Raw genomic sequence first — 21,561 nt, forward strand, 5'->3', positions numbered from 1 at the left:
CATAAGGGAAAATTACTATGTCCTCAACACCATCCTTTCTTCTTAATTCTGACTGACTGGGTACCTTGGGTGTGCTCCTGGGAGCTTGTTTCCCCATAGGCATGGTGGGCCACATCCCATGGTGTAGGTGAGGTCCCAGCCTCACACAGGTAGTTGTTGCTTTTATTTCTGGCGCAACAATGAAAGGAAAATGAGCTTTGATTTCTGTAGCAGAGTTGAGAGCTTTGTCCTGTGAGCTCCCCTGGCAGTTCTGTAGTCGATGCTGCCAAAAGGGGACTTGCTTAGGTTTGGTGAGGAGGTGATACAGGGAAGTTCATGCACCATCTGTCATTCAGAATTTAATGTTCCCATCAGGAGGGCATTCAGGGAGTGGGGAGTCCAGAGATCAGTTAATGTTGATTGTATTCTCACTGCATGAATGGATGGTTTGCAATACCCCGGGCAGTTTTATAGGACATACAAGTGCAGATCTCCTGGCAAGCTTTAATCAGAGCCTTGGATGATGACCAAATGTTACTATCTAATATTATCTAATATCGACCGTGATTCCCCAAGGATCCCAGATTCTTCATCCTGGGCATTCCCCTGCCAGGGACAAGGACGTGAGCCAAGTGTGGCTGCTTGTTTTGGAGTCACACTTTGGAACAGCTGGCTTGAGAACCTCGGATGTTTCTTTGCCAGTGTCCCTATAGAAAAATCACCCTTTCTTCAAGATCCAAGTAGATTCAGGCAGTTCTTAGGAAGCCTTTCTTTCTGAGTCTTCCATTCAGCAAGATACAGCCTATGAAACCCAATCCAAACATGCATCACTTCCATAATACTAACTTCGCATCGTCCCTACAGGCCCGGCATGGGTTATGGCTCTGGGAATGAATGGGTGGGGATGATTCACTTTTTTCCTGGTTCCTTTGAGAATGCAGTCCCATATAGAATATTGTTTAAACATTTTACTCCTATATTATTATTATAATCTAGAAAACATGGAGAGGAAATGAAGAAGCTTCAGCGCATCATGTAGAAAACTAAACAAATATCCCTCCTTTTTCCCTCATGTTTTAACGATATTACATTGTTTTGTCTCTCTCCATGGGTTTTAACTACATAATAGGTAGACTATAGCTTATTTATTTTTACCACTTTTAGACAAATGTCTTGTTTAGAGTAGTTGCCGAGTGACTGGTCTCTTGTCTCACTTGCTTCTGAAGACATGTGATAACTAGCCTTCCTAATGGTACACAAAACCACCATTACTGTCCAGCTTTGCTGAAGTGTACAGAGATTTTTTTTTACTTTTCATAAAAATTCGAAGCCATTCTGAGTTCTAGCATGTAAAAGGTTCGTTTTCAGAATGATTAATTACTCATCTTCAAAATCTGAGGTTGCCTTTGTTAGAGCAGAATTACAAATTTGTCAAAGCCATAATATTTCGATAGGTGTTAGCTTCACTTTTAAAATAGATTTGTTTATATTGTCATATACATCCTAAATGTTGCTGGCAACTAAGGATTTACTAATCAAAAGTGGATTCGACTTGATCTCATATGGAGAAGACCCAACGGGATTCTTCCTGCTTTTCTTGGCAGCATAGGTGTGTTGTGCAGAGATGGCTTGAACAGAACCATTCTGACGATACAATCATTGGGAGGAAAAAAAATCTTGTCTCTAATGCAGTAGGGGGCTCCAGAAGAGTTTTTCCCCAGGTGTTGTAAGGCAGTGTGGCTTTTTATGACACGGCTCTCCTGTCGGTGCGCATCCTGGACACACGCATGCTGTGCGGAGCGTCTCTGTGAGCTGGGAAGCCGTGGGCAAATGTGCTGATTCTGTGCTCAGCACCATGGCTTCTCTTCTTCTGTAACCCTTCCTCGTCCACCCCTGCTCATCCCCGCGGCCCCACACTGTAGGACAGGGAGAGGGCCTGCTCACTGATTTATTAACTGAGTACACACTGCTGCGGAATTTCTGTCTGTGTGTCATATCTCATTGACTAATTTTACTTAGAATTTAATGACAATTCCATTCCCTTTCCCTCTTGGGATATATGTATTTCCTCTGTTGTGTTCCTATGTCTGGTTATGAGGTTCTGGAAAATAAAAATGTATGGTTGGAATGTATCCTCCTTGTTAATAATAGGTGTTTCTGATTTACGATGTGTATATGTGTATAAAATAGAAACACATACAGACTGCAGGTATTGCCAGCTCCTGTAGGACATGGACATCAACTGATCTCAATCTTCAAGTTGTGGGCTGGTCTCTCTTCCCAGCTCTGTGATTAGCTGTAGATGGGTTGCTCCGGGACTGGTGGGTACCAGCACCTCCTAGGTCCTAACTGGGGTTTGGGGTTGTGCTGGCATCTGTCTTGTGAGCTCTGCTGTGGTTTGACTGTGAGCTGTTTCTCCTGCTTATGACTTGCTGTCTTCCCCAGGGCTCTCGTCATCTACGAATCTGATCACATCATGTGTCTTTTCTGACATGCATGCCACTTATTTTCTTTCCTTGGTTCCCCCCTTACTATGAGAGCATGATCTGATTTGGCTCTCGTGAAAAATCTATTACATTATCACACTCACCTCCGCTTGTGGCTCGAACCCCCCCCCCCACCCTCCACTCTCAATACTCGCCTACGTCACAGTCTTTGCTTGTTTGTCTCTGTAGTTAGTTCTTGGCTCCTCCGGGCCTGAAATCAACATCTTGATTGTCACTAATTCCTTTTCTTAGCTCTTCTTCTGTCCCCTGGATAACATCTACCACTATTTTTAATCTCCTTTATGATCATTGCCCTTTTCATTTCCAAGGTGTTGGTTGGCTAGCTGTCTTGGAACACCCAGCAAGGTCTTCCGTTAACCTGTGATCCGGAGTGCCTTGTAGTTTCCTTCCTATAGCCGCCATTTTCTTCTTCGCCCTCCATAAAGCATAGACCACCCCAGCATGACCCCAGATGGCTCCCATGCTCGACCTGCAAATGGTTTTGTTATAATTGCTTGGTCAGGCATAGACTCGGGAGATTTTCTTAAAGCTTATTCTCTAGCTTTCTTTTTCTAGACAGAAAGCCAGCCGACAATGCTAAGCAGTTGCTCTCTGAAAGGCTCATGCACTCTCCCTGGGTCACCAAACGTGTCCATCACTCACTGTTGCTCTGTCTGGCCTTTATGGACTCACCTGCCTGTGCTCGGCAGACATGTGAACGTGTGTCTTCTGTCGTTAGTGTTCGGAACCTGTTTGTTTCTGAAGACCTCGTTTATCGTGAGTCAGAGAGGTGTGTGGCTCTCTCCCATCCAGTGCTGTGCTTGGCTTTTAACAGTCACTCGACAGCAACAAACTCCAAAACTGACAGAATGGACTCAACTCTCCATTTGTTCTGAGTCTAGGTCACTCGTGGCCCAGGGGCTCTGGACCCGACTCGGAGATCTGCCTCTTGGGTGTTCTGAGGGGGGCATTTGTGTTTGGGGTGAGGAAAGGTGTACTTAGAAATAAAACTTTACAGTTCATTAAATCCAACTTCATGTTCCATAAGAGAAATGGGAGGCATGTACAGAAAAAGTGACTTGCCTGAGGCCACAGAGTAAGTGACTTGTAAGCTTGGACGCTGGGTCATTAGAATAATGCTCATTTGGACTGGATGTTGCAGGTTGCAGAACATGTTAGCCCACAGTCTCTCCTGTGTGAGGCACTCGGGAGCAACGCCACCTTTACTTTTATACGGCTAAGAAGACTGGAGTCAGCATAGCGGGAGCGACTCATCGTGGCTCAGCCAGTGAGCACAGAGAGCGGACCCGAGGCTAACCCAAGTTCGAGGCTCTTCCTGTGGCTTTCCTCTGGCAGTGCCTGCTTCCTTAGGTTTTCAGTGGCAAGGATCTTTCCCTTCAAAATTAAGAAAGCCGTGAAGGAAAGTTCTGGTTTATTTATTTATGTTTTCACGACTGGGCCCAATAGAAGTGAAGGCCGTCGTGATAAACTAGGAGTTACTCACTGACCTTCAGGCCCATTGAGGGGCGCCGGCTATTTTGCGAACCCCCCTTTCCTTAGTATGACCGTTGCTTGTCCTCCTGCTGCTTACACGAGTCCTTCTTGTCCTTAGGGTTTCTCAGGGCTCAGGGAGCTTCAGAACTACGGGCTTTGCGTGGTCAAGGGTAGTTTAAGAGGTGTGTGTGGGGGGGTAGCCTTTGGTGGATAGCTCCCTTTGGCATGGCCTCTTTCCCCTTAAGTGCGTTCAAGAGACTAGAGCTGGGCTACCAGCACCCACACATCATTGCCGAGCAAGCCGAGAGGTGGCCAGTGCCCACAGACATGGGATGTGAATACTTGATTGACCTCAGGCTCAGATACCATGTTAGGAGTGAAAGCAGGACCTCGCACGTGTGTCTTGGTATATTGTTTGTACTAGTTATATGTTGAAATGATGCTATTTTGTTTATATTGGGCTAGATAAAATATATCATTAAAACTATCTAATAGCTTTTTCTCTGTATTCTTCTAAATGTAGCTATTTGGAAAATTAGCTATTTTCCAATATTAGATTTATATTAGACTTACGTGGCCTAGTGTTGGCCCAGAGGCAGACTTCACTTCTGATAATTCTAAGAGCCATTTTTTTTTTTTTTTAAATTCATCACAAACATTTGTAGAGGCTTAAATGGCGTCCTAGCCTTGGGAAGGCTCTCTTACTAATTTTATAAAACTCCTAAGTATTCAGTCCTCTAGGTCATTCCTCTCCTCTGTGTAAGTCTTAGAAATGAAGGTTAAGCTGGCTTTTTCCATTTGGGCAAACACAAAACCTCGGTACCCAAATGGAGGGGCGCAAACTGGAAGACGGGTGTCTGAAGTCCTGATGTAGTTATTTCAGCAGTGTTTGCAAAGGACAGTGATGTGAGGCTAGAGGTGTCATTGCTTTTAAGAAGTTGGAAGTGGGCTTGCGTTTCTGTCTTGGCTTCTCCAGAGTGTTGGACCTTTCCGGGGGAAGAGACGATGGACGTAGAACTATGCTGGGATGTTGCTGGAGGGCTTCTCTCCGGTTCCACCAAGCCCCACAGTCCCACAATCCGCGTATAAAATAATCACTCAGACGCTTATATTACTTATAAACTGTATGGCCATGGCAGGCTTCTTGCTAACTGTTCTTACATCTTAAATTAACCCATTTCTATAAATCTATACCTTGCCACGTGGCTGGTGGCTTACCGGCGTCTTTACATGCTGCTTGTCCTGGTGGTGGCTGCAGTGTCTCTCCCCACTTCTTCCTGTTTCCCCAATTCTCCTCTCTCCTTGTCCCGCCTATACTTCCTGCCTGGTCACTGGCCATCAGTGTTTTATTTATATAGAGCGATATCCACAGCACTGGGATTTGAAGTGCTGCCTTGGTGAGCTGGTTCTCTAAAGGCTGTTTTCGCAGCAGAGAGGGAAGGGTGGATTGTTATTTCAGCAGCGATAGGACAACCGCTGGGCTGTGTGAAATAAACCTGTTCCGGTCCCTGCCACATCCTTCCCATTAGCCCATGCCACAGAGATGGAAGAAGAAGTCGGATTAGAATGCTAGGGGAAAAAAAGGCAGAGTTCTTTTAAAAGTTAACTCTGAGATCATTTTTCTTTGAGACAGTCTCATTATGCACAGTAGATGGTAGTATAATTTGGCCTAGAACTCTCTGGATAACCCAGCCAGCCTTGAACTTTCAAGTCTCCTTGAAACAAGTGCTGGGGTTATAAGCCTGCATTACCACACCCAGCTGTAATAAGAGCTTGAGAATATATTTAGTTGAATTGCTATAGTAGAAAATATTGCTATGTTTGGAGTATAAAATAAAATTTTATTTATAAAATAGTAATATGAACCAATATTTCAATTTAGACATGTACACAAATGCATATAAAAATTCACATATGTTAAATAGAGTACTTTGTTTATATAACAGAATATTTATAATACAAATTGTAAAAAGAAAAATAAAAAAACTAATAGAACTAGAGCTAAAGCATGTAAATAGGAAACATTACAAAAAGAAAAGATCTGTTCAATCTCATTGAGAGAAATACAAATTAAATAATATGAAACAGTTTCTTTCAACTAGCAGAGACTTGAACAATGATTTATAAGGTTAATATTTGGAAAACAGCATAAAGTGGCGAAGATTGAGACTTTGGGATTCAATGCGACTACTTTTTCAAATGTTTTAAAATGTACACATTAATGTAACAATTTCAACTTCGGGAATTTACTCCATGGATATGCCGCTACAGGCATGTCAGCAATATAGTAAATGATGTCATTTCCCCTACACGGTAGAAAGCCATCCTGCTCCTGTGGGCGTGGGAAGACGCTCACGAGCTGTTAAGTAACAATGTGCTTTGCCTGGATCATCTGTGGTAAAGAAATCAGGAAAGTAGGTGCATCTGCGGCAGCAGTACTTAATTCACAGACGGTTGTGCTGTGAACCGCTAAAACATAAATGCACCCGGAAAATGGCTTGGGAAAAGACAGGCGTAGGGAGCCGGCTAAGAACTTTGATGTTTTATCCCATAATATTCTGTACCATTTACTTCATTTTAAAAGGTAACAAATTACCTTTTTCTTCTTTTGAGATGGAGTCTCACTCTGTAATGTAGGCTGGCTTGGAAATCACTGTGTAGACTGGGATGTCCTTGAACTTGTGACATTTCTCCTTCCAGACTGCCCATCCCCACCCCAGTGTCAGAGTCACAGGTGGGAGCTACCGGGGCTGCCTGTTTAATTACTTTTATAATACACTTTATGAGTTTTATTTGCCTGTGGGAAGAAAAAAGTTCAGTAATATTCTACTCCAGTGGATTATAAATTACAGCAGTTTCCTCTCAAACTTACTTGTATAATATCCAAAAGCTGGAGACTTACTCTTGTGTAAGAGTTCTTATGAAATAGAGCCTATCAAAACTATTTTCCCTTTAGGGGAAAATGCTGCTTTGTCCCTTAAAAAGCCATATTCTCTTTAACAAAGAAGTCAACCAGACACAAATATATTTTAATATTGCCTAGCATGTTTTGTGTTTTTAACATTATGTTATCAGTGTTTCCTCTCAGATTTATTTCAGACTCTTCCTCAAAACATGGAAAAGAAGGTTGGGAATATATCTCAGTGGCATAGAACTTACCTCGTATGTATAAAGCCCTGCATTTAATCCGCAGTACCACAGAAGTAAATAAATTAGTTAAATAATAGGAAAAATATAAAAGTTCATGAGAAACTTAAGATCAGAAAATCTCTTTAGACCCTTCCACTTAGCTCTAGAATGCTGAACTCTATTTTGTGCCTCACCTGAGTCTTATCTGAGGCCTTTACCACATGCCAAAAAGAAGATCTTTTAGGGCACGCATTTATTTTGCATGTGATGAGTGCACTTTTAACTTTAAAGGTCACCATGAGATAAATGTCAGGGGAAGCCCACGCCCACTGAGCTCAAGCAAAACATTCATAACTTTTTTCAAAATTCCATTAAAAGTTGTCAGGCCCTTGGCTCCCTGTTGTTACAAAGGCTAAGTTATACTCACAACAGAAGGCCTTTTAGATTTCTGCCCGAGTTACCTAACACGCCATGCTGTAACTTTTCATTTTATGATTTTTCTCTGGAATTTAGAAAAAAAGTAAGGAGCCGAGCTACTGATACCAACCTCTGCTGTTCCTGAAAAATCTAAAGTAGTTTTAAAGGATGACGGCATCTTGCTAGCAGACATTACTGTCATGTGTAAAAAATGAAATGCAGGGGAAATAAAGTAGGGTATCTACAGGGCTGGAAGTGAGACAGGAGATCGAGCCATATCCCTTCAAAGGGAGAGAGCGAAAGAGACGTGAACGTTGTTGGCCTTCTTGTATTTACTTGCCGGCCAGTGAAAGTTGTGATCAGTCACTGAACAATGTCTACCTCGGGCACAGAGTTGGCCAACAGCCGTGCCAAAACTAGAATTGTGGGCCTTTGCCAGCTCACTAGTTCCACCACACCCTGTGAGGTCTACGTGCATACTCATGCTTTGCAAACAACTGTGTTATTCTATGTGAGGCTTTGTGCCCTCCAAACAATATGTCCATCACGCCCCCCCCACCAACCTGGCAGCATTGTTCTCCATAGGCATAAATCTATTGGAAGGTAAGAGGGAGAAACGTTGATGGACAAGTATAGAATTAAACACATAGTGGGGTCCTTTGCCACAGCTGGAAAGAAAGAGCATTTGATTCATCGAGTGACTTGGATAAACTGCCAAAGGCAGTTGAACAAAAGATGCTAGACAGAAGAGATGACAGAAAGCATGCCCATTTTTTTCATGTCAGTTTATAAATTCCTTCAGGGGCCTGGAGAGATGGCTCAGCGGTTAAGAGCACGGGATGTTCTTCCTGAAGACCTGGGTTCAATTCCCAGGACCCACATGGCAGCTCACAACTGTCTGTAACTCCAGTCCCAGGGGATCCAACACCCTTATAAAGACATGCATATAGGCAAAACACCAATGCATGTAAATTAAAAATAAATAAATCATTTTAATAATTAGAAAAAAAATCCTTCAGACTGTTTCTCTCCATCTATAATCTCCAGCATCTAGCAATTCACTCAGCATACAGTGTTCTCAAGTTGTACTTACTTAATGGAGGGTGGATGTGGAAAAAGACATGAGGTACTCAGTCTTATTTTCATAACAAACTAGCAAGATATTTATATCAGAGCACAGCATGTGGAAACCAGCAATGTTAACATGGTATTAATTATAACTGGTGCTTGGCTAGGTGAAACCCTGACAAGATTCACAATATTTTAAAGCAGGTGGTCAGGTGAGATGTCTCAGCAGGTAGAGAGAGGTGTTTGCCACCAAGCTTGATGACCTGAGTTTGGTCACAGGACCCAACTCCTGTAAGTTGTTCTCTGACTTCCACTATAGAAGTTCATGACACTTCTATAGCCACCCACATATACACACAAAATATATAAGTGTATTTAAAAGAACGGGTACAGCTAATGATTTGGCCCCAGAATTCATTTAAGTGTGGTATCAGATAGATGTGGTTGTTTCCTTTATTAATAAATTTTTTTTGGCTCCCGTGAGAAAGAAAGCTCTAGTTTATCCCATTCCTTACTCAACCGAACAGGCACACAGAACTGATTTTTCACACTCTGTTGTGCTCACTAGGCTCTTGTTGGGAGGATTTGTGGTATATGGATGGAGGTCATGGGCACAGAAGTACCCTCTGACTCCTTCTCTGGGACACGGCATGGCTTTACCTTTCATGTGAGTTCTGAGCTTGGAGTAGGAAGAGAAGTAACTCTTCAGCCTGCTTGGCTGTGTAGGAAAGCTGACTCTGCCCCAGGGGCTCACTGCAGTTGACTGGAGCTCTTAGAGCTGTGCCTCCCATCAGAATAACCAGCATCACAATCGCTTCTTTGGGGTGTTTGATTCTCTTGTGCCCCCACTCTGAAGAGGAGGCACTCCTAGATCAAAGTAGGGTTGATAAATTGTGGATCTCCTGGCCACATGTCATTATAATGTCCCCTGGTACAACGTTCCTTTACCCTTAAACACATCTTAGTTGTATCTTAATCACCCGCCTCTTCCTGACGTCCATCTACTTGTTGGTAAGGTAAGATCGCCTATTCTGGAAAACTTATCTCATGCACGCTCTTTTTTTCAAAGGCTAAAAGAAAATGCTTATGTTAGAAAAAGGTTTGCCCTCCTAATTGTGTCGGGCAGACCATCTGACTTGAGTCCCCATGGAGCCACAGGAACAAATGACCAGTCGATTTACAGTCATCTGTGGACGCTCTAGGCTACCAGGCTGCAGTTAACCCTGCTTTTCGGCTGTGGGAAGCAGGTTCTATTTCCTCTTGAAATATTGACCCAAAGGATTTCTTCTTTCCTAATAGGGAAGTCTCATCAATAGGGTGAGAAGATATGGTTTGAACAATTGAGGTAGATAGAAAGAAAAGAAAAAAAAAAAAAAAAAAAAACCATTAGATGTTACTTTGTATAAAGCCAGAACTGCGGTGCTGAGTGTCATGTTGGGGAAACCTCCATTGTTCCTAACAGTATCTTTCAGAAGTATGTGGTTCCTTTTAAGTTCCCTAGATTGCATTCTCAGTATTTTTGGGCATTTTGGAGTTTCTCATCAGAGGAGTTTCTAATATATGCAGCCTTTTATCATCGAGGCCTTTCCGGAAATGTTTTGTTTCACCTCAGGGAAACCAGCCTCCTGTTCCCTTCTTTCCTGCTGATCTTATCGGTCTAGCTCACGGGCTTTGTCCCAGTGTGCTCTGACTTTACCCTGAGACTTCAGATAGACCGAGTTAGAGTGCCAGCCGGACTGGAATTTCAGCTCTTACCTTGCATGATTTTGTGCACGATTTTGAGCGCATATGGTGATAACTGGCAAACGGTCTGAGGAAGGAAAAAAAAAACTGGCAAGAATTTCAACCTGCTTTTGTGAGATTTCCCCCCAAAATATACAGAGAGAAACTAGGGGTGTTGACTTGTTTGGGGACACACCACCTGGGCATTGCATGGTTTTAGTCTTTATTTCCTTGTTTGCTGGTACCAAGCCGGTCTGTTGTTCTTTCAATGTTCAGCTCTGAGCCCGTCATCATTGGGGACCGGCGTTCAGGCAGATGAATACTTGGATACTCTTCCATTGCCCTTCCTCAATTTCATCAGTGAGCTGAACCCTTTTATCACTGGCAAATGCCCAAATTAAACATCCCCCAAATTCTTAGAAACGTGTCTTTATCTTTTCAGTCTTACGTTGGAACTATTTATTTTTAAGTTCATAACTACCTGTGGCATTAGAGACAGTGAGGTCCCCTTATGAAGACGTTTCGCATAGAAGAAACGTAGCTTGCATCTGCAAGCGTTAACATAGTGGCTTTGAATTCTAGATTAAAACACTTGGGGGAAAATAATTCTCACTGAACCCCCGAGCGGGGTCTGACCTTGTGTGTGCTCTGCTGGTTGCTTCTGCAGTTTAACTCCGCTGCCAAGCAGCTGATAGAGTGGGATAAGCCTCCGGTGCCGGGAGTCGACCCCACAGAATGCCCGTCGGCGACAGCAGCGCAGAACAGCAGCTCTGCCCCAAAGCACCCGGACACCAAGAAGAACACCAGGAAGCGACACTCCTTCACCTCCCTCACCATGGCCAACAAGTCTTCCCAGGCGTCCCAGAACCGCCACTCCATGGAGATCAGCCCTCCTGTGCTCATCAGTTCCAGCAACCCCACAGCCGCGGCTCGCATCAGCGAACTGTCCGGGCTCTCCTGCAGCGCCCCGTCTCAGGTAACCGGGGCCAGGGTCCGCGGGGCAGGGTCAGCTTCCCCCGCTGCCTTCTGCAAGCTTGTCTTAGTGACTCTTCTCGCTGCTGGGATAAAACACCTGACAGGAGCGACTTGAGGGAGAAAATGGTCATTGTGGCTTAGAGTTCCAGAGAGATGCAGTCCACACTGATGGGAAGACAGGAGAGGAGACGGATGACTCACCTTGCATCCATGCCTAGGAAGCTTAGCGCACACAGGAGGTGGGGTCCAGCTGCTAAGCCTCAAGGTCCACTCCCAGTGATCCATTCCCTCTAGCTCCGGTCTCCGAAAGGTCTTACAACTTTCCCAAACAGCACCTCCGACTGGCGACCGGGTCTTCAAACCCAGGTGCCTATGGGTGATACTCCACAGTCAGAGCATAGCAGTACTGTAAATAGAAGAATGGAGAAGGGAAAGCTAGCTTGAGCGTATTATTCCCCAACGAAGGACTCAGAGGCAGTATTCGAACCCACAAAGTGTGTAAAAATAGTGCTATCCATTTCACAGGCATTCATTCAGTTTTGCAACACCACCCAATACTTTCCTGGGAGGTCTCTGGTCACGATCACAGTAGTTTGATGCTCCCATCTCCAGCTTCTCACACCTTGGTACTTAGGCCTCCCATCCAAACAGTAGAGCAAGAAGACAAATGAGAGAAACATTCAACTTAGAAACTGACCATTGCAGTTTTGAAAATCTCCCAAATTCATCAAGACTCAGGACTGTCTTAAAACATGGCCACGTGTTATTTGCGTGTTAAAAACTGAAGTGTCGATTGCAAGCATTCGCTCACTCGTTTGGCAATTGATTGTTGAATGTTTTATTATTAGACTCTTGGGTACAGTGTGTAATGAGATACATGGGATGCAGGCGTTCCGTATGGAGGCCTCCTTCTGGTCTATCGTGGCTTAAGTACGGTCCTTTCCCTATGGGAAATGATTACTATGCCATTATCGACTTAGAGAACAGCTGAATTTCTCCCAAACTGCAGGTCAGAGAGCAGTTTCCAAAGAGGCCAGACACAGCAGGCAGAACTTCTGTGTGGGCTTATGTATCATTTTATTTATTCCATGCAGACTTTTCCCCACATTGTAGCTTTGGGTTGCTTTTCCTTAAAATATAAATATGAAATTCCCACTAAAGAAAAAAAGCAAAGTAAAAAAACAAACAAAAAACATAATCCTAATCCTGAAGACGTCGTTTATTTAATTTAATAAGTTTTTTTGTTTTTTGGTGGTTTTGTTTGTTTGTTTGTTTGTTTGTTTGTTTTTCAAGACAGGGTTTCTCTGTGTAGCTTTGTGCCTTTCCTGGATCTCGCTCTGTAGACCAGGCTGGCCTCAAACTCACAGAGATCTGCCTGCCTCTGCCTCCCGAGTGCTGGTATTAAAGGCGTGCGCCACCATGGCCCAGCTTAATGAGTTTCTATATGTACTGCAGACTACAAATTGAGCATTCCTGGTTTATTTTATGAGAAGTTGGTTTTTCTTATCTGTTTGATTTGACATCTCTGGATTGACACAGCAAGTCAGGAATTAAATGTATTTACTCCTAATGGGATTGTGGGCTTTTTTTTTTTTTTTTTTTTTTTTTTTGGCTTCTAATTTATTTATTATTTATTTGTTTGTTGTTTTGCACGTGATAAGGTTATAGAACTCTTGGTTTTCATGAAGGAAAATAGAACATACACAGATATGTGAACATGAGTGGTAGAACGGTAGGGGGGTCTTCATTTTGCTCACTGATAACATTGCGTATGGCATGCATCAGCGGGCACTCAAATGCTTGTTCAAGCGATGAGTCACTTGAAAACTAGATGGAGAGAGAAACGCTGTTACCTTTCATATAACCAATGGTCTCATGAAAACAGATGCCAGGGCTGGAGAGTTGGCTCAATGGTTAAGAGCACTTGTTGTTCTTGTGAAGGACCTAGGTTTGATTCCCAGCACTCCCATGGAGGCCCATCACTTCCTTGGGCACTAGGCATGCATGTGGTGCATGGACATGTGTGAAGGCAGAGCATTCATATGAATAAAATAAATCAAAAAAAAAAAAGAAAGAAAGAAAAGACATGGGTCTTAGATCAGACATGAAGTTGGGGTGTAGATCAGAGTACACGTCCTAAGTGAACTGGGGAGACTCAGAATGGATTTTTGAGTAAGGGTTGGTAACGATCCACTAGCAGAAAATCAATCGTTTTGAATGAGTTTGTTTTGGGTGTGTGACACTAGCCACATTTGCACAGTGAGATTTTTCCTGACGTAGATTCGAGCTCTGGTGAGGCATGTTGACAGCCCTGAATAGGAAGAGCTTTAAAATAGTGGACTGTGGGGGTTTTTTTGGTAGTGGAGGAAATTAAAAGGGAAAGAAAGGTGACCAGCGAAGGGTGGCGTCCGATGGAGAAGGCAGCAGTCGGGTGTCGGCATGTCTGACGCTGCCACACCACAGCTGGAGATGAGGGCCGTGAAAGCCGGCTATTTTTGTTTGAGTCAGAGTAGTTTGGGAAACAAGGCTCTTTCCGTTTTCTTGAAACAGTCCCCCTTCCCCCACCCCCACTTCTGTAACCAGTGGGTTGTTTTCAGTGGTGGCGTGTTGCCTCGGGGAGAAGTTATTTCTAGCCGGGGATGGGGAGGTGTGTGAAGTGCCCGCCTGGCTCTCCCGCTGAGGTTTACAGAAAACACCACTTATCTAGGGCACCGCAAGCTTCAGAGGGATCCTCAGTCCACAAGGAAGCTTCCAGTGCGTGAGTGGGCACCGCCTGCTCCCCAGGCACGCACACTGTCCTTATCACGGAGATGAGCGCATGCCGGGAAATGGCCATTGGGAGGCTGTTCAAACCAGCCTGCCCCAGGAGATGCTGTCTGTCCCTGAATCTGTCTTTGCCACTGGCACGAAGTCTTCCTTTTCCTTACTCACACTCACCTTTAGCTTAAATTTTCTTTTACTCAATTTTTTTTTCTCTCAGTGTATTAATTAGGGTTTGATTGGGTTACAATTACTAGAAAATAAAAAGAAACAGACCTAAACAAGTCTGTATCCATTTGTTTCTCTGAATGAGATCTCATGGATACAGATGCAGGGACAGCTGAGTGCTGGTATAACGGTACTTAGAAAATGGGGTGACTTGGGCCGCACCTCTGCATCGAATGAGAAGTCCATGTCTCTGTGCCGTAGGTGATAACTTAAAGATCTCACTGTCATATCCGCAGTCTCCATCAGCAGGATGGCCAAGTGGCAGAGGGTCAGAGGGTGTTGAGTCAGGACTGAACTAGAAGATGACCTCTGAGCTGTGCCGTGCAGGTGGATCCCCAACACACATGTTCACGGGTACCTGAGACTGACATCCGTCAAGCACATGAAGACATGTGGTCTGCCCCTGACCATAGCCATGACACTTCTTCCGCTTGTGCCATCCGGAGGCGTGATTCATGATGTCAAGTGTTTCTGAGGCATTTTTATATTGCCCTTGTCCTCGGGAGAAGCAAGAAGGCCCATCCGATTGCCCCTGTTTTCCGTCCCCAACTCTTCCCGTTTCCCTAGCTCTTGTACAAGGCACTGACTAGTGTTTGTGGTTCGGTAGGGAAACAGATGCTGGCCAACTGCATCGTTCTACGTGCTGGAGAACAAGAGATCCTCCCATCCACCGGGATATCTACTCTCGCCATGTCCGCAGCATCAAGCAGTACCCCCAACATGCTGCAGTGGTCTCTGCCCTGCAACCCGAGTGCCCCAGGGACCAAGTCATGGGAGGCCCTGAAATGACCTGAATCACTCAGTTTCTTTCTAGTAAATTAATCTCGGGTAGTATCGTGGATGACGCCTTTGAAAACAATTCGGCTTGACATTGTTCCTCTAAGGTTCTATGACGGATTCTCAGCTATAGGCACGTCTCGGCCGCTGCATTTTCATTGCCGGTCCTCACTGAAAGGTTCAGAAGTCTGAAGGCAAGATCTGGACAATAGCAAAATACCTTAAGAATTTTACATAGATTTGACAGATCGGTAGAGGGGTGAGTGTTGAGCCACAGCCTACCTTAGTGGGGTCTTCACGGGACCGTGAAGCTAGTTTAACCTCAGGCTGACTGTCCAAACAGTTGGATTCACGCATGGTGGCATATAAAATGAGGTAGCGTGTTGTATGCAATGGCACATTGCAGTGACTGGCACTTCCGGTACTTATTAGCTCATTTAAAAAAAATGAGATTGAATACAGTGAAAAGGATTTTGCCTTCCCCAAATAACTTGATATACAGATTTCTTTTTTAATGAGTAACTTCTGCCAGTAGAATCTGTTGCATTTAATATTGTGAACTTGGGTTGGGGAGATGGGCTCGGTGAAGCGCTTGCCATATAAGCGCGATGACCTGAGTGCAGATCCACAGAAACAGATAAAGCCAGGTTCAGTCCATCCGTAGTCAGCGCGCTCCCACAGCAAGGTGGGAGACAGAGACCGGAGACTGTCCAGAAGCTCACAGGCCAACTTGTTTGTTGGCCTAGGTAAACTGTGAATGAACAAGAGCCCCTATCTCGAATAAAGTAGATGGTGAGGCCAACATCAGAGATTGTCCTCTGACCTTCCATCTCTCTGTCTCCATGTCTCTCACTCACACACACACACACACACACACACACACACACACACACACACGGGGTAGGGGGGGGTAGGGGCAGAGGCAGGGGGAAACAGAAACAGAGAGAGACATTTTTTAAAAAAAATACAGCTGGCCGGGCGGTTGGTGGCGCACGCCTTTAATACCAGCACTCGGGAGGCAGAGGCAGGCGGATCTCTGTGAGTTCAAGGCCAGCCTGGGCTACAGAGTGAGTTCCAGGAAAGGCGCAAAGCTACACAGAGAAACCCTGTCTCGGAAAACCAAAATAAAAAAGTAAAAATAAACAAACAAATAGATAAATAAATAAACAAACAAAAAAATAAATAAATGCAGCTGTCATTTTAATAAGTTGTTTTTCTTTGTCAGGTTCACATAAGCACCACGGGGTTAATTGTGACTCCACCCCCAAGCAGCCCTGTGACAACTGGCCCTTCGTTCACGTTCCCGTCAGAAGTCTCCTACCAAGCTGCCCTTGGGGTGAGTATCATTTCTGTGTCTTTCCTTCTCTTTGAGGTGTTTAAGTCTTGATGAGCCGGCCCCTTCCGACCGACCAACACCTCCAGTGCGCACGGATGCTGGCTGGCGAGGTGGGATCAGTGGCGGCCTTCCGCCTGTTGTCTCTGTAGTCTCACACACACAAAAAAAAGTTAGACGGTTCCTTGCCAGCTGCCTGCAAAGTTTTTAATGGTGGCAATCTGTGGCCTGGAGCTATGAGAACTCTGAAAAATACATTTAATTTTGTTGAGGTTCAGTTTGATTTCCCAAAGGCTTCGCTTTTATTTCTTTGGGGTTTCTAGCTCCTGCTTATTCTTTTTAGAGATTCATTTATAGAAATGCCGAAGACACTGGATCTTCCCAGGCTAAGTGGCTTGATTTCATTCACACAATAAGTTGATGCCAAATGTCTGCTTTCAGGGTTCATCTCTAGTGTCTGCTCCTCTGTAGCTCATAGCGGTTCTTTCAAGGTCCCTGTTGCCCAGGGAGGGTCCTGGGGAGTATGTCGATTTTTCTTCTAAAAAACTTGCCATCCCACAGAGAAACTCTAACCATCAGCTGCATACAGACATCTGAATGGGGTGTGTTGACCTGGAGAATCATAATAGGCAAGGGAGATGGATAAAGAAGAACTCAGTGGAGAAAAACAAGCAATATATATATACCCTTGGGTAGTAGAGAAAAACAGACCCCTTGCTTCCCAAAATCACAGTGCACTGAGCAGCAAGGAGCTGGAGAATATGAGACTTCTCTCACTCCGGCTAATGTCTTGGTTACATGTTCAGCTCTTGGTTCCAGCACTGAGTAGAATGAGGCTAGATATCATCATCATTCAGTCCGACGGCCTGGTATCTGGATCCTGGCATCACTCTCCCTGGTCCTGCACCTGCAGTATTTGATGATCCTCTCCTAGACACAGCGTGGCTGGTTGGAGGGTTAGGCTTGGATAGGACAGACTTGGGAAAGGACAGACTTGGGGTTAAGCCTTTCATCTGTCATGTGACCCTGGGAAAGTTACTCAGCATCTTTCAGCCTCAGCGTCTGTGCTGTTTGGTTTTGGTCAATTTGGCCCAAACCTAGGAAGAGGGAACTTGAATTACCGAAATGCCCCCAACAATATTGGCCTGTGGGTATGTCCGTAGGGCATCTTCCTGATTATTGAGAGACGCAGGAGGGGCCAGCCTGCTGTGGGAAGTGCCAGCCCTAGGCGGTAGGTCTGGGCTATGTAAGAAAGGTACCTGAGCAAGCTGCAGAAGCCAGCCAGTAAGCAGCCTTCCTCCACAGTCTCTGCTTCAGTTCCTGCCTCCGGGTCCCTCTTTGAGCTCCTCAGAGCCCTGACTTCCCTCAGTGATGGAGTGAGAGAATGGAGAGGGGTGGTCACTGTTGCTCTGCCGAGGACTCCTCCAGGCGGACTGGGACGTGAGACGTTGGTTCCCCTAAGGATGCCATTGGAGAGCCTGGTGGAGTTGGGTGGAGTTTTCCCTGTTCTCTGTTCCAGTCACAGTGAGGCCTCCATGCAGCTGGTTTGTTTTTAGGTTGTGGATTTTATGTGTGTTGTAAAGAGATTTTTTTTTTCCTCTGCTGATATCCTTAAAGCTGAATTTGTAGCCAGGACCTCGTAACATATTAGTCAATATTTAGACTCCATCTTGTCTTACTGTCTTCATTTTCCATTCGCTTCATTTTCCTTAATATTAATTTTGGCTTCATACATTTCATAATTAATGAAAAGCCGAGTTTTAAAACAAGGTGGGAGCATAAATAACTGCAGCTGTTACCTAACTTCATTTAGAGTTATAAAGACGTTCACAGAGTAAATCGTGTTCTATTTAAATGGACACTGGTGTGTTCTGCTCACAGGTTAAAGTTGTTGGATTGTTTTTTTTTTTTTCTTTTTTAAAATGCTCCCTGAGTGATTACAGCTTCCTTGCTAAGACAGCTGCTCCGTGAAGGAGACATGGCCTTGATTCATCTGGGGAGAAGATGGCGCTCAGTGAACATTCAGTAAATGTGGTTTCCATAAGATTCAGTTAGCCACGGATGTTTCACTAAAGCCAGATTTCATAACCCGTCCTGCCCTCCAATCTCCAGGGTAGTCACTTCTTTTTTCTTTCTCACCAACAAAACACATACAACCACAGTGTATTTCTGTTCTGACTCCATGTCTTAAGGGGGATAGGGATGACTGACTTTTCTGATCTTAGAAAAATTAATTAGTGTAAAAGATACAAGGCTGGCCAAGTTTTAGCCCTGGTGAACTGACAATTTTATAATATAGTAAATGGCCAGTTCTTTGCTGGGGGTTGACTCTGGGGCAAATCAATGGAATAGGCCACAGGAGAGCATATAAAAATTAATTCATGTTCAGTCATTTTTATCCTAGGATTTTTATAAGAAAGACTGCATATTAAGCAAGAGAGAGATTTATTAAACACTGTCTACTGTGCCAGCTCCATTTAATGAAAAACTAATTATAAACAGGCTTGCCTATCATCCCAAGAGATGGGTAGATCTCCAAGTCTCCGGTAGGTTGGTAGAAGCGCTGTGGATTTAATGTTGAGTTTGGGTGGAAAACTTAATAGCACATACCCTTGCTCCCTTTGTTCCTCCAGTTAATTGTGGCAAGGATTCTGTTTAAAGTCTGCAATATTTCAGGAGACTTTGCTATCATAGCAATAGTATGCAGCTCCATAGGAAAAAAAAACAAAAAACAAAAAAAAACCAGGCTTTTCATGGTATGGATTTATAGGAAGTAAATGCCACCCCTGGGATAGGAAATGAAAATTATTTCCAGTGCTTTTTTTCATAAATTGAGACCTTTAAATCTTTAATGCAGAATGAAGTTATTTATGAGCATATGTCTCCAGCATTTCACATGCAACAGTGAGAATGTTAAGTCTCCTCCATCATGAGCAGGAGAAGTCTCACAGCTGTCTGATTCAGGCATGAGCCTATTAATAGGAGCTGGTTGTTGTTGTTTCTGACTTGGTTTGTGGGATGAGGAAGGTGAAGCTCTTCATCCTGCATCTCCAGTCTAGGGGCAGAAGAATGCCCACAAGGAGTAATCGCCGGTACTCTGTGATACCTTTAGCTGCGAGGCATCACAAGGCAGCCGGGTCATGAAAGCCAGATACTGCCTGCAGTAGCTTACAGATAGGTTTAATTCTAAAGGTATAGAAACCCTGTTTATATTTTTTCCCTCCCTTTTGAGACAGTATCTCTTATAGCCCAGGCTGGCCCTTAAAACTATGTAGCTAAGGATAACCTTGAACTTCTGATCTCCTGCCTTTACCTTCCAACCACTTGAAGTCTGAGATTTAGTGTGTGTGTGTGTGTGTGTGTGTGTGTGTGTGTGTGTGTGTGTGAACATGCGTGTAGAAACATTAGGGTTGTGGGTGTCACTCAGTTGGCACTGCCAGCCTACTATGCATGAAGCCTCAGGTTTGATCCCTGGTAACAGATAAACTAGTGGTATATTGTTCGAATCTTAGATAGTCTTTTACTTAAAAAAACAAAAAACCCAGAGCCAGATATCAGGGTGAAAGCTGAAAGATCAGAGAAGCAGAACCGCCAGCCACTAGCTCTTACCTCTACGAAATCCTCAGCCTAAAGAGAGTGAGTTCCTGTTTCCTCATGCCTTATGGACCTTTCTCTGCCCTGCCATATTACTTCCTGGGATTAAAGGCGTGTGTGCCTCCCAAGCAAAGGCATGAGATCTCAAGTGCTGGGGTTAGAGGTGTGTGCCACCACTGCCTGGCCTCTGTGTAATCTAGTAGCTGGCTCTGTCTTCTGATCCTCAGGCAAGTTTATTAGGGTACACAGTATATCACCACAGTGGTGCACATACATCACCACAGTGGTGCACATATATCACCATAGTGGTGCACACCTGCAGTCCCAGCACTACAGAAACAAGGCAAGATCAGAGGTTCAAGGTCACTCTCAGTGACATTGAGTCCACCCTGAGCTACATGAGACCTCCTGTGAAAAAAACAAACAAACAAACAAAAAAGCCCATAAAAAAAACAAAAGATTGTTAAATGGTGTCAGGTCTGAGAATAGACAGTATGTAGTTAGTAGTCAGGGACACCACCATTTCTGTCAACAGGAACAATGAACTGTATCAGGAGTAGGGCACAGGCAGAGGCCACAAGCCTTGTTGCTTTGTGAGGTAGAAGGGAAGTCTTTGGCAGGAGAACTGAAAATCAGGATGAGGTGTAGGGTATGATCAAAAAGTTTCTTTTTCTTTTGATATATATTGTTTTGGTTTTCAAGATAGGGACTAGCTGTGTAGCCCAGATTAGCCTGAGTCTCTATGTAGCTCAGGCTGGCCTTGAACTCATGGTCCTTCTTCCTCAGCCTCCCAAATGCTGGGATTACAGGCAGGAACCACCTCACCCAGCTCAGAACTTCCATAGCAACCACAGAAAAGCATCCTAGCATCTCAGGGATAAAAACTTCTAGATCCGAATGGTATTGTCCTAAGAGGCAGTGGGAAGCACAGAATGTTTCTTTCACAAGCCCAGAGCATTCCCTGGGGGGTCTCCTGAGCTTTACGGTGGTGGAAGAGCCAGTGGTGGAAGAATAAGTCTGGCTTTGCCTCCAGAGCCTCTTAAATCGTAACACTGCCTTCCATCCATTGGCCTTTGGAGAGAGCAGCGTACACACCATCCCTAATTACTGTAAGGATAGAGAGATCCCATAATTTACACAGTTAACTACCATGGAGATCTCTCTTTCTTAGAGACTAAATGTCAAGCAATAAGTTAGTTACATATAGCAGTACAGTTAAAATCAGTGGCATTGTTCTTTTTAACGAGTTTGTGTTTGAGATCCTGCATCCCAGGAAGACCAGTTAGAGATGCTGATGAGTAGGGTCGAAAGTACTTTGGATGGAGGGTAGATGCTTAGGTAGCGACAGTGATGGGTTAAGGGATGTTAAATTGGTGTTTCCCCACCGGACTCGGTTTCTGTGAGACATGCGAGGAACAGGCACACATAAGAGGCATTGAAAAGGAAAGGAGCCTGTGACTGGTCCCCTGAACTTGTGCCTAAAATTCCAAAGCAATGCACTCTAGTGGTAAGCTGGCCTTCATCCCTTGGCCCCCAGGCTGGACACCAGCTGTGTGTTTCTCCCAGCCTTAGCCAAATTCAGATCTAGCTGTTCTCCGT

The 21,561-nt window shown here is 44.4% G+C and overlaps 1 protein-coding gene across 2 annotated transcripts in view; it reads left to right on the plus strand.

Annotated features, from left to right (window-relative positions):
• Window positions 1-21,561, plus strand: part of Sh3rf1 (SH3 domain containing ring finger 1) — a 163,416-nt gene that overhangs the window by 111,064 nt on the left and 30,791 nt on the right. For both annotated transcript variants that reach the window (XM_028881042.2, XM_037211759.1), the window contains exons 5-6: window positions 10,963-11,271; window positions 16,261-16,371. In XM_028881042.2, the coding sequence (XP_028736875.1) occupies window positions 10,963-11,271; window positions 16,261-16,371 (420 nt within the window). The remainder of the gene's footprint in view (window positions 1-10,962; window positions 11,272-16,260; window positions 16,372-21,561) is intronic.

The sequence above is a fragment of the Peromyscus leucopus genome, chromosome 17 (assembly GCF_004664715.2).
Source record: "Peromyscus leucopus breed LL Stock chromosome 17, UCI_PerLeu_2.1, whole genome shotgun sequence".
NCBI lineage: Eukaryota > Metazoa > Chordata > Mammalia > Rodentia > Cricetidae > Peromyscus > Peromyscus leucopus.